This window comes from Amblyomma maculatum, chromosome 1 (genome assembly GCF_055883805.1).
Source record: "Amblyomma maculatum isolate TAMU_Amacu chromosome 1, ASM5588380v1, whole genome shotgun sequence".
Taxonomy (NCBI): domain Eukaryota; kingdom Metazoa; phylum Arthropoda; class Arachnida; order Ixodida; family Ixodidae; genus Amblyomma; species Amblyomma maculatum.
The window spans coordinates 273,125,216-273,142,692 of NC_139344.1; the positions used below are offsets into that span (position 1 = coordinate 273,125,216).

General features: G+C 49.8%; 1 protein-coding gene across 1 annotated transcript in view; it reads right to left on the reverse strand.

The window, feature by feature from the left end:
• Positions 1–10,368: 10,368 nt before the first annotated feature.
• LOC146206553 (uncharacterized) overlaps positions 10,369–17,477 on the reverse strand; it is an 80,356-nt gene continuing 73,247 nt past the window's right edge. Inside the window, exon 2 of the mRNA XM_084591277.1 lies at positions 10,369–11,176. Within this exon, the coding sequence (XP_084447403.1) occupies positions 10,369–11,176 (808 nt within the window). The remainder of the gene's footprint in view (positions 11,177–17,477) is intronic.

The window sequence follows — 17,477 nt, forward strand, 5'->3', positions numbered from 1 at the left end:
AATTTATTCGGAACTGCTTTTGGGGTCAGTCCAAAACCCGCGTAAGTCATATTCAAGTTGATTCATACACTACTTTCACATCGCCTGATTCGTAGAGGATCCCAAAGAGGGATGTCCGCCACAATAAGCGATCACCATTGATATCGTATACACGCAACGGCTTTGGGGATTTCAATGACGCCGTGCCGCCAGGCGTCGCGCGGGCTAGCGCGCCATTTTCGCAGTCGTTGATCGCAGGCCCGAAGCACCCGCTTGCAGTCTTAAGCTCGCCATATGGGGTACAAACACCGTTAATAGTTACCGCGACCACTTTCGTTCGGAGGTTTCTGTGCTGAGCAAGTAGGCAGGGTTTTGTGCCGCGTCGCCCAGTGCGGCTTTTGATTGTCAGCAACGGTGAACTGTGCTGTTTTCGGGTGTAGCAGTCACTAAAAAAAAAAAGAAAGAAAGAAAGAAAGAAAGGAAAAAGAAAAAAAGGGGAGGGGGGTTAGGAGACGAGCACGCTGCTCAAGTCGGCTTTTTTTGTTTTGTTTTGTTTTCATTCCCAAAGTTGTTAACAACCAGTGCAAGAAATTTGAGGAGCGACTCTGATAATCCAGTGTTGTGGCCGCTAGTCCGATGGCGGCCACGTAGCTTTTCACAACGTTCAGCCAGCGCATCTTCGGCCGGCCGATTGGGCGTTTGCCGCCTATCTTAAAGTTGAAGGCAGTTGCTGCCTTCGACTTCGCGCATACGCACTGCGTCGCATATTTACGCCAAAGAGCAAAACAGTTGCGTTAGCGCGCGCGCTAGGCGTAAAACCAGTGCTCGTTGCCGATGACGTAAAGTGAAATCCCCCTATACACCGAGAAATGACCTGAATGTTATTTTTGTTCCGGAGCTTCTTCGACATCCAGCCCGCCGAGCCTTGCTGCATAATTATGTTCAGAGTACTGACTGACTTGTCGCTAGCCTTTTTCTTTTTCAGAAATGTCTTTCAATTGACTGGACAGCCAAATCCATTTAGTTCACTTCCATCCGCACAATCCTTCTTCCTCTGCACCAAAACTTCGCATACTTATCTCCCAGTTTTTATTATTATTATTATTATTATTTTTTGCAAGACCTCGTTTGCAAAGCATGCGAAGGGGGATATCGATACTGCATTGCACAGTGAAAGAGGCTGCGGAGATCATTACCATATGATGCAGCAGTTAAGTTGTCTGTACTCCTGATAGTATGCACGCATAAACCATTTCTCAGAAGTGCAAAGTCCATAGGTGCTGCACACTTGTCTTAACCCAGGTGGGAGGTCGGGCTGTAAACAAACAAAATTGTTGCGACTGGATAGATTTCTTGGCTTGTTTTGGGACTTACTCGATGACCCCATTTCTGTGCTGACTTCGCCTATAGGCTTCGTCTTTCATTTCGTACTGGCATGCTCTTCCCGTTACACTCATGACTGTCTTTCGGCACTCGTATGCCGAATAAAAGACGCAGAAGATTTAAGTGGAACTCAGTTTAAATTCATAACGTAGTTAAACCACTTAAAATGCTATAGATATATATACCCCCAAATCAAAGCAGGTAAGAGCTGTCATGTTCTTTTTTTTTTCTTTTTTTTTTTACATGAAGGAATATGCCACGTTTCTTTTTGTCCAGATTACTACCCGCGACGTAGCTTCTCCTCCATAATGTTTTAGGGAGGAATTGGCGCTCAGAAAGTTAGTGGTTAAGCCTAAAAGTTTTTTGGGTACTCTTCCTGCAAGTGGGAGCCGCTGCAGTCTGTCATAATGTGTACACTCTGGCCTAGGCCATCGCCATACTAGACCGCTAGCAGGATTGCTGCAACTTCTGCCTCCGTGATCGTCGTGTGTTTCAAGGATGCGCTTACAACCTCGTTGTGGGATGAGTTCACAGCAACTGCAGTCACCCTCGTGATCTCGCTATATGTTGCTGCGTCGACATTTTCTGTGTGGGGCTGCGTGCGGCAGTTTGCTTGATGTATTTTATTCTGGCTGATCGTCTGCCGGACTCGGCTCCGCTCGACATGTTTTTAGGAATCGGGCCGACGTGGACCTTCGAGCGATATGTTGTTGGGAGTTTTGTCGTGCTCTGGATGATTTGGACGTCTGCCGGGTAACCTACCCGCTTCGGAATCTGCCTCCGCTGTCTGTGCTAATTAGGCGTGCGCGTTGCGAGAGGAACACGACCTCCTGAATCTCCTCAAATGAGTTGTGCACTTAAGAGCCTCTAGTTTGGCGTTTGTATAGGTAGGAAGGCCAAGTGCATGTCTGTATGCAGTACAAAGGATGAAATTTACTTTGTTGAGTTCTTGTCGAATTAATGTTAGGTATGGTAGGCCATATGAAATGCGGCTTACCGCGAGTGCTTGGATGAGGCGTAGTGTGTCCTCCTCCCGCATGCCTGTCCGGTTGCGTGCCTCTTCTGATCATTTTCGCGACTTGCTGCGTTGCGGTGAATAGCAACTTGATGGAATAGGTAGCTTTTCTGTTGCTCTGGAGCCATAAGCCGAGGATGCGGATTTGTCGGACTTATCGGACGGGGACGCCGTGTAGGAGAACCTGAATATCTCCTGGTGAACTGTAGCCACGTGGACAGTCAAGTCCACACTGAGCGGCCACCTTCTCGATGCAGGTGGCAGCTTGCTGCAGAGTTTCTTCCTTGGCCGCCAGAGAGTCTTTGGTAGTCCATATAGTTATATCATCGGCATATACAGTGTGAATCCAATGTTTGAAACTGTTTGAAGGCTTCGGGCCACACCAATCATGGCTATATTGAAAAGGAGGGGGGAGATTATCGAGCCCTAGCTGAGGCGTACCTTTGTGCGGCAGGTCCTGGGTGTCCGAGCGCGTGTGTCGCCCATGCCGATTGTAGCCGTTCGTTTCGACAGGAGTTGAAAATGCGTTCCCCGCAATTAAGATTGCTCAGTTCTCTTAGGGTGGCATTGTGATACACGTTGTCAAATGCGCCTTTGAGACCAAGTGCCATCACAATGTGCTCCCCTCCGCTGGGAATGTGCGCCAGGACTTCCTAGGAAGGCGTCTTGGGTTGATAGCCCGGATCGGAAGCCGATCATGGAAGAAGGGAAGAGGTTTTTGTCTTGAGTATAGTTTTGAAGACGAATTTGAATCACCCGCTCGTATATATAGCTTGCCCAGACAGGACGTGAGCGAGATCGGGCGGAGCGCCTCGACTGTGGGCAGCTACCCTGGCTTCGAAATGACGATATTTTCGAAGTGTTTCCACTCTTCAGGGATGACGTTTTTTTCCCTGAGCTCATTGTTATAATGTACAGCCTTTGTCAAAAGTATAGAGCCCAGGGGGTCTGCTTCTGAACCGTGCAGTGGCGCTGATTTAGCATTAGTGGAGCTGCTTCCAACTGAAGAGGGTAGGGCAAAAAATCTTTTTACCATTAAGAGATTCAGAACACTGTTAATGTATTACAAGCTGCACGATGTAGCTTAGAAGCAGAATCCCTGGGCTCTACACTTTTGACGAAGGCTGTACTTAGGTCCTTAATTTGGTCCTTGCTGAGGTTGCGTATTCTGGCTTTCGTGATTTTGTCCGCGCCAGCCGCCGTATTACGAACGCATGATAGCGCCGCAGCGTATACTTCTTCCATCGTTATTGGGCGTCCTAAAGCTCGATTCGGGGTGCCCTGATAGTTAATCTGGCTGGGTGTTGTAGTCGCAGCTCCTATATATCTGTCGCAAAGCGCTGTGAGAAGATCTGCATCGTTGCCCGGGAACAGGTGGAAAATTCGCTTGAGAGAGCGGGTCGCCTCTGACTTAGACTTGGTCGGATGTATTAGGATTTCGGAAAATTGCCCAGGTTCGAGACGTGACCAGAGTGCCTCGCAGGGACTCACAGAACTGTTGCCAGTTCTGGTGCGAGAGTTGCACGGCGTATGTTTGTGCCTCTTCAGTTGTCGGTTCAACTTTTGGTTTTTCCAACGGTGAACGAACTTCGCGCGCTGATCCCATAATCTCGTTTGTGCGCTGTACCAATTCGGTTGCAGGGCTGTGTGCCTGGTGAAGGGTCGCACTCTAGTGCTGGATAGATTCTATGGGTCCCGAGGGGAATTCTGAGTTGCGAAATTTTGGCCAGTCTGTTATTCTGGCTGGTCATATGCTTCTCCGGATTTTGGACGAAGTGATAGAGGTGCTTAGTAGGATGCAGTGGTCGCTCCCCAGTGTTTCAGATAGGTTGATCCACTTTGAGTGGCCTACATTCTTTACCAGGGGGCGGTCAGGACAGCAGTCTCTGGTCACACTATTCCCCTCTCGTGTCGGAAAGGCAGAGTTGGTTAGGAGCTCCAGTCCGAGCGTGTGTATTGCTTTCACTATAGACTGGCCTCTTGCAGTGTTATCGCGATACCCCCCTCTCTGTGGAGCGCGTTAAAATCTCTCACGATCACGAGCTGATTACGCTCCGTTTTGTGAGAAGCAGCCAATACTAGACCCGTGAAGTCACCTTTCCTAGGCTTGGTTGGCTTGTCGACAAAGGTGCTTGCTCGGCCGCGCTTGTTGGGCATAACCTCGACCGTCAGGTGTTCGGCGTCTGTTACTGGCAGAGTGTGTTCAACGACAGTAATCTCTTTTGCCACTAATATTGCGACCGATGGCATCAGGGGTCGACTAATCGTGTAGTATCCTGCAAGCGTCGGGGCTTTGTCGGCTCCCACTTCCTGCAGACATATAAGGTCTGGACGGATTGGAGTGGTGGCAATTAACAGTTTGAGGAGACCGTCTTTGCGCTTCTAACCTCTACAATTCCATTGCCAGATTTCTGACTGAGCTACTGCGACTACGTGTTTGTGAGGGTCCCTGCCCATGTTCTGCCGGCGAGGCTCGTTTACGGCATTGAGTTTGAAGTGCCTGAATGGTGGTTGTATGTTGGTTTAGTGAAGTCTCGTGTCGCGCGAGTGTGAATGAATTCTAGTTTTGTTCGTTAGTGTTTGGAGAATTGTGGACATCGAGACTTGCAGCCAATGCGTAATCTGTTTTTCGGTGTCGCGGAGCATCTGAACGGTTACACGTTCTGTTTGTTCTGGGGGGATGGCTCTTTATCTTTAGGTGGGGGCGGAGGCGCCTGGTTCTGTTGAAGGACTTGTTCCAGTTTGGCCATTATAACTGTAATTTTAGTGTTTTGTTCGGCTATTTTGGCGCTTTGGGACGCAATTGTAGCCTGCATCTGTTGGAAACGGAGGTCATGTGAAGGAGCGTGAGGACCCTGTGCTCTCTCAGCTCAGCTCACCTGCTTTTGGCCTTGTGGAGCTTGTTTTCCCCCATGCTTGGCTGGAGGGGCTGGCAGCGAGACTGGTGTCTTCGCTCGGGATATGGAGCTGCATGGATCGGCTCCGCGAGCGGTTGTTCCTCCGACCCGGATCCTCGTCGTCCGATGAGAACCATCTGTTGTTGTAGATCTTGGGACCATGTCCTTCTACGACTGATGAGATGTCTTGTCGCCGTGGTCTGTGGCGGGTTTTGGTGTTTTAGCAGGCTTGAGACGTTTCGGGCCCTCTCGGGATTCCGTCTCGTGCTGGCCGCCAAATAGTGGGCTGGCATTGATGTGTGAGGTGGATCCTGGACCCGGCACACTCGAACGTTTGGTGTCGGACAGACGTTCTGGCGATGGCCGGGTTGCATGCATATCTGGCAGGACTTCCTGGCTGGTCTGTACGTGAAACACGGGTATTCGCAACCCGTGTATTCGCAACCGTACACGGATCGGGGGAGTTGGGTACTTCGAGTGTCAGAAGTGCTGTCGTCGAAGAGCCGAGAATTCTGTCGTCTAAGAGCTTGATGCGATTGTCTCTGACGCGCACCCCTGCCATGAGGGTGTCGTGTGTCTCGTAAGGGTCCAGTCCGTGAATGATCCCTCTCTGAGTGTGGTTGTGGGAAAGGGGACGTGCACGCGCACGGGGTGAGGTCTCTCGTCCATAGGGAGGTGGGTAAATCGACAGAGCTCTGCCGCTGTGTCTTCGTGCGGAGTGCTAATCACAGGGATGTGAGACCCGGCATGAGGTCGGAGGATGTACTTGTCTTTCACCTTGGTCGGGTCGCGGCAGGAACGAACGAGCGCTGCCGAATTGATCCCAGCTGGGTAGTTCTTGAGGGCAAGTCCACGTGTTGGTCGGATGACGACTTTGATATTTTTCGGAAGGGGTTGAAGTTTGGCACGGCGGGTGCCCGCTTGACTGGTTTCTTTCGGTGGCTGTCCTGACGTGCTCGGTGGGTTGCCGCCCACGGAGGCAGAGAAATCGGAGGTACATGAATTTTGGTCTTGCCTGGATCGTCTGCGGAGCTTCTGTGCCCGTCGCTTGTTGATTGCGTGCTCCCAGCCTGGACCATCGTTAGGAAGTGAGCTCGCATTCTCCATGAATAATGAAGACAGAAGTTCCTGGCTCTGTGGGAAATTATCACTAGAATCCATTTCGGAGTCGTCGCGTAACGGTTTGGACGAGTGTGCATCCGGAGGGGAGTCAGAAAGCGGTGTAGCACCGCCCGATGCTGACTGAGTGGCCATTTGATGGTTCTGTGGCCTCACAGGAAATTGTACCGACGGAGATCAAACCAACACGAAGCTCAGAAACGATGGATAGAAGGCGAGCGAAAGACACTCATGCGCTGCGCCGTCCATCCTGTATGCAGGTGCCACGCCGAACCGGTCGGGTCGGTAGGGAGGCAGTCGGGGCAGCCGGCTCAATGGCAGGCGATGATGGGGAGAACGACTCGCAGCTTTCGGTGTTGAGCGGGAGCCCATCCGCATACGTCTGCTCCGGTCGGCGGTCGCGGAGCGAGCCCCGTGCGCGCCGGTCGCAACTCTCTCGGGGCTTTTCGGCGGTTGATCGCGTGCACGCGCGCGGTTGTATTTTTCGCCGGGGAGGCCACCGCCGTCACCCAGAATCGTCCGGTCATTGCACGGACTGACCGCTGCGGGCCGTGAGCGCGAAGCCATGCCAGGTGACCAGAACACTGCTCACCTGGCATGGCTATGTATACTGTGAAAGTGATTACTCTGATGCCATCAGCTGCATGCAAAACAAGACAATTAAAGCTAAGGATTCGTTCGCTGCGAACTCTAACCCTCATAAAACAAGTCTGGCTGTTTCCATAACCCGATGAAAAAATTCTCCCATTAAAATCCTTGTTCCTTCACACATCACACTGCAATACATGCACTCGCCACCCTATTAAATACGCATCATCAGTGAAGCACCCGGGATTACTTTTTGACAGAGACCTGTGGGACCCGCATTTGTCATACTTACGTAAAAACATGTGCACGGTTTCATGTTTATTAAGGTGAAAGCCTTTATACATGTTAGCAGGATCCGTCCGTTCGCGAGGTGTGCCCGCGAGATTCCGCTGGATTCCACAGGATATCGGCGAGACTCTGATTTAAACTTTAATAAAAAAAATCCTCCCCTGCCCGGAATCCTCTGCGATTTAACCAACTACGCAACGGAAAAAATCTCACTTCTCCTTGTCTAGCGTTCCTGCCGTCTCCAAGGCAACGTAGGGGCGCAACGACGACATCTTCAAACCGGTCTCCAGGAGGGCGCGTGGCGCACGCCATCTGCCGCCAGCTATGGAGACCAAGCGCCGCATCGAGCGCGCGCCATCACCGCTGAGTGAAGCTGCTCACCTCGAATCCGGCACGGAAGAAGCACTCTGTGATCAGCGGGGTTCTGGCAAATAAACAATACAGCAGAATCAGCCCGAATGGCTTTCGCCTTATCGCTCGTAAAGAGTACAAGTGCCTCATTGTGTATAATGTGCGATATTTCATGCCAATCTCCATGCGAAAAATTATCTTCCATGCTTTAGCTTACCGTGTGCTCCGCTATTGGTTGACGGCTTATAGACTGTATTTCAGGTGGACTTCTAGAATTAATTAAATTTTGAATTTCTTATTGTCAACTACGGCATATGAATTGTGTGTAAACGAAGCTACAGAAGTATTTAAGCTGATGAATTTACCTAACTTAATCTCCCTGATGGTCGAAACTACAGTAATCAAGCACTTTTGGAATGACGGTGTGCCCCATCCTACTGCTTAAGGCCCAAATGACCCTTTATAATCGCTAAAAGGGCCACCAATTATAAAAGAACGCGTAATTTCCTGCTGTATCGGCGTCCATCTTAGATTCCAACACAAAATATGCGATTATGCAAGCAATCGGAAATTCGAAAGTTCAAAATAATTTTTGTTTTACTGTTTCTGTTAATAGCTGTGTGAAGTTTCCTGTAACCTGACTGCCAGGCACTGTCAGTCAAGCCCTCTGAGGCTTTGGCAGGCCTATCTGTATTTTGTATTCTTTATTGCGCAATAAATATTGTATTGTATGTATTGTCAAGGTCACTTGAAGACTTCAAATTCTCAACCATTCCGTTTGTCTGCGGATGATATAGGAAGACATTGTACGGTGAACATGGCACTCCTGAAGAAGGGCGCCCACGGAATCAGACAAAAAAGTTATTGAGGACACTTAAGGACTTAAGTTCCCCCTTTAAGGGTATGACGCGATAGCATAGGCTACCATCCCACATATAAAGCCCCGTTTTAACTAAGCCGCATGACCGCGCATGCGCAATGGTGCAATGGTCTGCAATGGTCCTGGCAGACTGATTTTAATATCATCCTCCCATATGAAAGGAGAGGCCCGAGTTGGCCGCTCCTGCCAAATGTATCGTCAGGCAACCCTACGTCCAGTCAGTGCGCGGCCATGTAAGCTGCTAGCTACCGCCTGTCAGAGCTAAGCTCGTCATTTTTCGCTCACAACGCCAAAGCCGACGGACGGCAGCCGACGCTGGCCGCCGGCTGCCGACGCCGGATTTAACACTACCTCGTTAAAACACGCCACCTCGACCGTTGTTCTCAAACATAAAACCATGTAACGTCACGGGCAGTGGCAGCTGGTAAAGCAGCAGTTTCGTATATCGGATAAAATGGTCGATTGCAACAATGATCCACCTAATGACGGCGGAAAAGCAGAGAAGAAGCCCATAAAAGTCGATTCCAAACGTTCGAATGGCCGAGCTGGACACGTTAGAGGGTGCAGAGGAGATGGAGGGTGCGGTGGTGGGCTCTTGCGGCGCTGAAATCGCGCTGAAATCATGTGCAAGTTTTTTCAGCTGTATGTGGTTGGCTTGTGGTTGGAATAAGTATTAACCAGCTACTTACTACCTACCACGGCTGCCAGGAGGCTTGTTCTCTGTTAGGTTGCATGTTTGAGCGTTTATTGGTCGGCAAGTTGGGTCGTCAGAAGACCACGCAACGTGGCCGAGAGCGCTGGCTGTAGGTTGGATCAACAACCTCTTAAAGTGGCAAAAAAAAAAAAAAACTCTAAAGCTGTAACGAATACGTTGAACTGCAATGACACACACGCACGCACGCACGTACGCACGCACGCACAATCAAATATTTGGAACTGACTAGCCTAGCAACTCACCTCATGCAGGTAAGTGATGGACAATAAGTCCCAGGTCGCCGAAGCCGATAGGGACTTGCACGAAAGCGTCGCGCGTCTATCAAACGCAGCCACAAGGGGCAGCAATGCGCACCTGCCCCAATCCTCGACGTCATCTGTAAAATTTCATAAGGATGTGAGACGCCCGACACGTCAATAAGACTCTCGAATGGAGCCTCCACCGAATCTCCACGTGGTTACCGCAATGCTGTACATGATTTATTAAAATACCTCTACGAATTGCGGACCTTGTGTTGCGTGTAAACCACTCCTCTGTATCTCACTTTGAAGACCCGCTATTCGCTTTAGAATTTCTGGAAGTGTCGTATAGACAGTCGGCAAATTTTCAGTGCATAGTGTTCTCAAGGAACTTATTTTCTCTCTTTGTTTGTAAACATGCCAAGCAGCGCACTCATTCCCACAACTTCACTGCAAGCGTCCGAAACTGTAACACTCACTTTTGTTTTGTGAGTTTAGCATTTCGAAAATTTCGGGTACCAAATTCTAGCCGACGCGTACGTTCACATGTCTCATAGCCTACTCAGCTCAATCGAATGCACGAGGAAATTGAATTCTGTCGTCAATTTTGGACTTCCGGGGATTGGTTGCGTCCGCGTTGCACAGTGTGCACGCAGGCCATGCCAATCGATCTCACTACTCATTCTTCTGTCAAGTGTGGCGTCAACGCCTTCCTTTCTCGAGCTCTTCGTTGGAGTAGCGAGAGGGAGCCCACAGTACGCTGTCTGCACAGATGGAGCAGGGGTGAAGCAGCGGCAATATACTTTATTTTGTACCTCTGAAACTGCACAGTAGCGCTTCTCGGATCAGCTCGCGGACCTGCGAAGCATCTCTCTCTGCGTAGAAAAAGGGGGCATCTTAAATTAACGGGGGGCTCAGGAGGCGTTGGCGTGGACGCGCATGTGCCGGTTCAGGTTGCCCGACTGCGAGAAGCGGAGCAGGCAGAGCCGGCACTGGTACGGCTTCTCGCCCGAGTGGGTTCGCAGGTGCTTGGTCAGCGTCGAGCTGTCCGAGAAGGCCTTCTTGCAGAGGCAGCAGCGGTACGGTCGCTCGCCTGAGTGCGTCCGCATGTGCGTCGTCACCGAAGAGCTCTGAGAGAAGCGGCGCTCGCACACGGGGCACCGGAATGGCTTTTCTCCGGAATGCGTACGCAAGTGCGCCGTCAGATTGGCTGCTTGCGAGAAGCACTTGCTGCACTGCAGGCAGCGGTAGGGCCGCTCGCCCGAGTGGGTGCGCAGGTGCGTCTTGAGCGTGCTGGGCCGTGCGTACGCCTTGCCGCAGATGCCGCACAGGTTGACGCGTCCATCGGCGGCGCTTCCTCGCGCGCCTTGGCCTCCGGCGACCTGGGACCCAGGGGCCGCTTGGTGGGGGGGCGGCGGCGGTGGAGGTGGCGGCGGCGGCGCTGCCATGTCCGCCGGATAGCCAGGGCTCGCGTACAGCTCCTCTTGCGGATGGTGGTGGTAGGGAGGCGGCCCCCACTGTGCGTAGCTGGGTTCCCAGCCAGCCACGCCCATGGTCATGTTCATGGACAGGTTCACGCTCATCGAGGTGGGGAACACGTGCGGCGGCGGCGGCGGGGCCTCGGCCGGCCCGGCCCCGTAGGGCCCGGTGCCCGCCGCCGGTGAGCTGGGGTGTACCACCGCGTGCTTGAGGGACAGCAGCACGTCCGCGATGGTGTCCCCCCTGTGAGAGAGAAGAATTGTCAGCGCAGCCACCGCGAGCGATTACACGCCTTGATATGATGGAAACTTGCCGTGCCACCAGCTTTGGTGCACCCTGGAAGTTTGCTATTTCATCAAGGGTTTGAGCCACCAGCAAGATGCCGACCATTTCCTATAATGCATATCATGTCATGTGTCATTGTTCAGCTGTCTCAACCTCCATGCAGTGAGCAACCAACAGAGGCCGACATAAGCCATTCTGATTTTTTTTTTCTTTTCCACCAGCTACAAAAAATAAAGGGGTGCACATAAGTCTGCTTCCGTGCAGAAATGCGAAAGCATTGCGAGTTCCGTGCCTAGTTCCGTTATGAATTTTACTTTTCGTTGCTCAGTTGCTTAGTTGCTGTTTTTATTGGTCAAATTATGACAAGGTCAAAATTCTGGGGTTCAGCAGGTAGAGGGAGCAAATTTTCGAAGTGGCCCACCTAAACTTACAAGTCACCATTGAGGTGGCCTTTCTTGAATTAGGTTAGAGACCGATTTCGGTGAAATTCGCATGAAGTCAAATTTCGGGAATTAGGGAGGCCAAAATTCGTGGGTGGCCCACCTAAGTTTGAACGTCACCACTGAATTGGCCTTACTCGAATTATGTTAGACATCATTTTTGTTCCGATTTTGACGAGTATGAAATTTAGGGGTGGCCCATCCAAATTAGATGTCACCATCGAGTTGGCGGGGCTCTGATTTAGTTGGATAACAGATTTGGTGCTGTTATTAATTACTCAAGTAATCGTTTATTGACAGTTTGTGCGGACACGCATTGATGAAAGGTCTGTCCACGCCACTCATGCGCCAACAAATGCTTTCGCATTAAAAGTGCACTCACCGCGTTCTGGGGACGGCGCCAGGATATTCGTAGTGGGTTGGCGCGGAGAAAGAACTGAAATGGGCAGGAAGGAGTGAAATTTCGGGAAGGCATGAGGTTTTCGAGCCATTGCTCCTTCAAAAAAATAAAATAAAATAACGTAATAGCAACGAAATAAAATTCAACGACCACAGTCACATATTCGCTTCCCACTGTGAAGTTTCAGAACAAAGCAAGTATTTGAGCTAACGAAGCCACGCTATAAAACAATTGATGCAAGACCAGCAGGAAGACGCAAGGTTGTAATAAAAGATAATTCCACACATTAAGAGGGAAACATGGTCTAACACTTAGCCTTCAACGGGCGGCTTTATTATTGAGCGCCAAAACCGAGTACATTTTGGTCGCTTAGTTGCATGCACAATTTTCGCGTAGAAACATAGCCACATAATAGTCCACAGAAGCAACAAGAATCCAGAACAGAAACGCCGTTCGCGCAGAGCTATTAAGGCTGCCAACGCCCTTGGAAGCCATGGTTCACACGCACTCACAACTTCCACAAGCAACGAGACGGCAGGCAACTTTTCATCACAAGTAACCCGTATTTTCTTCCTGCATTTGAAGCGTGTATATGGCGCGCTTCTTCATATAATAGGCCCAGGAACGTTTCGTCCTGCTTCAGTCCAAGGTCAGTGGATGGATGCTTTCTGTCTCAAGGTTCGCACATGGTACGCATGCAGCTGATAACTTGCGCGAACCCTCCTTTCCAGAAGTTGGTCGCAACACTAAGAAAGGTAAGTGTGTGGGTGCGGCGCGTTCCTATACTCTTTCGAAAAGCATCTCATCGAGTTTATCGAATTTTTATTCGACTCGCCTCCACAGCTGCACGACGCACAGTTCCTCACTTTTGTATTAATAAATGCGACGGTGTTGTTGCGGACATACCTCTAAGCGTTTATCGTGGCACATTCGTTCGCCAGCATCTCGAGGAAATATTCTTGCACCGTGATTGGTCGGTAACCCAGAAACCAGAGATACACAGTAAAACGAAGGAAAAAAAAAAAAAGGCAGACGAAGCTAAATATTATATATATTAAAAAATGATCTACCCTTTCAAAGGGCGTGCTCGTTATGACGTCAAAGTCAGCGCCTAAAATACCAGGCATTCGATCCGGCAGCGGCTGTATTGTGTGACGCCTGGTTCAGAACTCTCGATCCGACATCAACGCGCTAGCAAGTGTCCTGCGACAGTGCTCTTGACCAGGGGTCCTCAAATTGTTTGTCTTCAGGAACCCCAACAACCCAAAAGCCATCTCACGAGCAAGCAAGACTAAACAACCATCAGCCTTACTAGGCGACTTCTATAATATTAAACTGGCTTCCTAGAGCATACTTATGGTGACTTCAAAACTGCGCACAGAGATTATCGTTTTCCACACTACTGCAGCGGCACATTAATGTAGAGCACGCGAGCCTTTATGAATGGAATGTGCGCTTCAGTGTTGATAGTTATTTTTCGTTTCTCCATTCCACGTGCTGAACACTTGACGTTCGCCGTCCTGGTTCTGGCAGCTCGCTTTCCTGCTAAACTTCTTTAAGGGCTCCCGGTATGCAGAGCTATGCCTGAAGTGAGCAAGACGGATGTAAATAACGTTACTGGCAACGTTGCATGTAAAGTGGTGGCGAAGGCTGCAGCCCAAAAGAGGCTTAACGCGACTGCAGCATAGCCACGAACTGGAAGGCAAAACATTCAAATAAAGAAACTATAAGACTACAAGTTAGAATGCTACGCACGAATAGAAAAAGAAAAAAAAAAGTATTTTAATACCTTGTTTTCTGGAAGAGGCAAGTTAATTTATTAAAACACCGTTGTAATTTTAAACTTTACAAACATTTCATTCCACCTCCTATTTATGACAGTCTGTATCATTGGCAGTGAGAGTTTGCAGGCCTCGTCGCCTCGTTGTGGGGCTTGCGAAGCAGGTAGCGATGCCGTGTCCACCGTATCGCTGCCTTCTCGCTGTCTGTTCCGGTGGTCCCGGGAAGTGTACGAACTTAGCTCACTTGTGTCAAAATGTGCCGGTTGCGAAGGTTTCGTCTTGCACGCAAGTTGCTTCTCAGTCATTGCCATTTGGTAAGATGTTTTCGTCTTTAATAATTAAAAACTGAAGAAAGCAGCAAAAAATGACACTGATGATTACGATACTCTGTAATGCAAAATTTGAGTGCAGTTGTTTAAGTGATAGAAAACCTGGCGTCTTCGTCGTGAGCGGTGTGAGAGAGAAAGTAATGTACACCTTTACTGGGAAAAGAAAACGATAGATCGAACTGATTTCACAATTAAGGAATTTTTAAATGATCGATAGGTTAATTAATGTATCGGTTTGAAGTTTCCTCCGTACCACCTGTAGCTCTCCGGATAGTGCGCTGTGCGGGGGCAGGTATATGTTATTCCGAGTCTGTAACGTGGGGTGTAATCGGGATATGACATGAGAGGCTCCTATGAATACTTTAATTAACTCCCGATACTCAGTCCCCACCGGCTACGGAGCAACTGACCCCGGCGGCGGCCAGATGCATGTAACGCAGCGGTAGGTCGTAATAATGGACAGGCTCCATTGGAAACGAACCCTGACAACCCTGACAAACGAACCCAGGCTGTTGGTTAGAACCCCAGCTAGTGAGGATAATCCAGCCGTGCTCTTTGAGGAACTAGTGCATGAAATGGGATATCATAGGGCTTAGAGAGGTTACGAGGCCAAATAAGGCATATACTGTACTGAATGGCGGCCATTTATTTATTTATTTATTTATTTATTTATTTATTTATTTATTTATTTATTTATTTATTTATTTATTTATTTATTTATTTATTTATTTCGCAAAGGTCTTCTGTGAGACATTGCATGAGGGAATGAGCGTTATATGGGCGAACAAGTATAACGAAAATCACCATGAAATGTGGGGTCGATGGTCGATGATTGTGGCGACTTCGGTGGGCAGGCCATTCCAGACTTGTGCTATGCGCAGGAAGTAACTGCTGAAAAGTAGTAGTATGCGCCAGTGGGATGTACACTGCATTAATGTGGCTGGAGTGGGCCATTCGGTCGACTTCTTTTATTGTGTATATATGTATTGTGTTATCGAAGTTCACTGGGGAGACGAGAAATAGAAGTAGGGTTCCTTGTCAATAAGCATCTAGCTGGAAACATAGATGAATTCTATGGTATTAATGAGGAGGTGGCAGGTATCGTAATCGTGCTGAGCGTAACTGGCCACCCTGTATACCCAACACCTGGAGACATCAGCGGTGCTTGAAAAAGTGTAGACCAATCAGTTTAGAATCCGTTACCTCCAAGGTATTTACTAAGGCAATCGCCAATAGAATCAAGGCAACATTTGACTTCAATCAACAAAATTAAGGATCAAGCAGGTTTTTGGAAAGGGTACTCTACCATCAAGCATATCTATACTATCAACCAGGTAATAAAAAAACGCTCGGAATATAACAAGCCGCTATACAGTGATAGCATTCATCGATTACGAAAAATCATTTGACTCAGTCGAAACCATGGCAGCATTGCAGACATTGAGGAATCAGGGTATAATTGAGCCGTATGTGAAAGTACTGGAAGATAGCTATAGGTGTTGCACCCTGCCAGGGTGGCGCAGTGGTTAGGGCGCTCGACTAATGTTCCCAAGGCTGAGGGATCGAATCCCGCCCTCAGCGGCCGCTTTTCGCTGGAGGCGAAAAGCGTCTATGTGAAGGAGTCCTCCACTACGGTGTGCCTCATAGCCAGAGTCGCTTTGGGACGTTAAACCTGTGGGATTCGGGCTTGCTGCGGCTGCCCTTTGCGCGGCCGCCGCCCGCTTCCCAGTTGTTCTCCCCGTTCCCTTTCTCCCGCCTGAGGCGGCGGAGAGGGGCTCGAACGACTTGTCACTGTCGTTCGGGCCACAGCTCCGCCCTGGCGTCCCAGTGGCTGTTCTCATTGGCGCCTTTTGGCGGGAACACGGCACCGCTTCGACAGCCGCGCTCGCGCGACTGTCCGAGCGGAGCCCAGCGGGAGACCCCTCCGAGACATCACAAGGTGCGTACGCAACTGTTCTTGTCTGCCGGCCTTTGTCCGCGCAGACCAGTGTGTACTCGAGTTCGTCCGCTCCGGGTCTGACCTGAGAGCGCAACTCGAGCCTGTCGATCGTGATCCAACGATCCGAGACAGGCGTACCTTGCGGTGGTTGCCCACACTCTCTCAAAGGAACCCTTTGGTCACTGCGAGAGAGATCACAGCACGCCCTTGCGTGCTTGTGGCGCGCACTCCGTGTCACTTGTGCGCGCAGGGGAGCCTAGCTCCTCGCGCGCTCCCTTGACACGGTGACTGCGTATGTGTGTGTATGTGCGTTTGTAAATATGCGTATGTGCGTTTGTAAATATGTGTGTGTGTGTGTGTGTGTGTGTGTGTGTGTGTGTGTGTGTGTGTGTGTGTGTGTGTGTGTGTGTGTGTGTGTGTGTGTGTGTGTGTGTGTGTGTGTGTGTGTGTGTGTGTGTGTGTGTGTGTGTGTGTGTGTGTGTGTGTGTGTGTGTGTGTGTGTGTGTGTGTGTGTGTGTGTGTGTGTGTGTGTGTGTGTGTGTGTGTGTGTGTGTGTGTGTGTGTGTGTGTGTGTGTGTGTGTGTGTGTGTGTGTGTGTGTGTGTGTGTGTGTGTGTGTGCGTGTGTGTGCGTGTGTGTGTGTGTGTGTGTGTGTGTGTGTGTGTGTGTGTGTGTGTGTGTGTGTGTGTGTGTGTGTGTGTGTGTGTGTGTGTGTGTGTGTGTGTGTGTGTGTGTGCCGCTGGAGGATGGCGTTTCAATAAACGTCTCCTTTGTGAACTTGGAGGTTGGTGTCCTTGCAGCGAAGTGCTCTCCTCCCGGTGAAGGTTGAGTGCGCGCTGCAGTGTTTCAGTGCGCGCGCGGTGACGGCTGATCGGGGCTTCGGCTCGCGCGACGCTCGAACCCGCGGTGGTTGGTGGCCTATGTCCACGTAGAAACCACAAACCCCACAAACCAACCAAGCTATAGTTGCTGCACACAAAGTTCTGCGTAAAGAAAGTAACAAAATTCCCATAATGAAAGGGGTTAGGCAAGGATACACGATCTCTCCAGTACTGTTCACAGCTTGCTTAGAAGAATTATTCAAAGACTTGGAATGGGAGCAGTTACAGATAAGACTGTCCTCTTTTTTGTTCAGGAGTCTCAACAGCTGCATAACTTTTAAATATCTGCACTCTTACTGTGTATACTTTCCCGGCCGCCTTAGAACACTATGCCTGTTGTTTGTACTCTTTTTTTTTCACCCCTGTCAGAGCCTGAGAAAGGCTCACAGTATTGTGAAATAAAATAAATAAATAAAATAAAAATAAATAAGAGATACCTCCGTAATCTGCGATTCGCTGATGACATTGCCTTGCTAAGTAACTCGGGGGA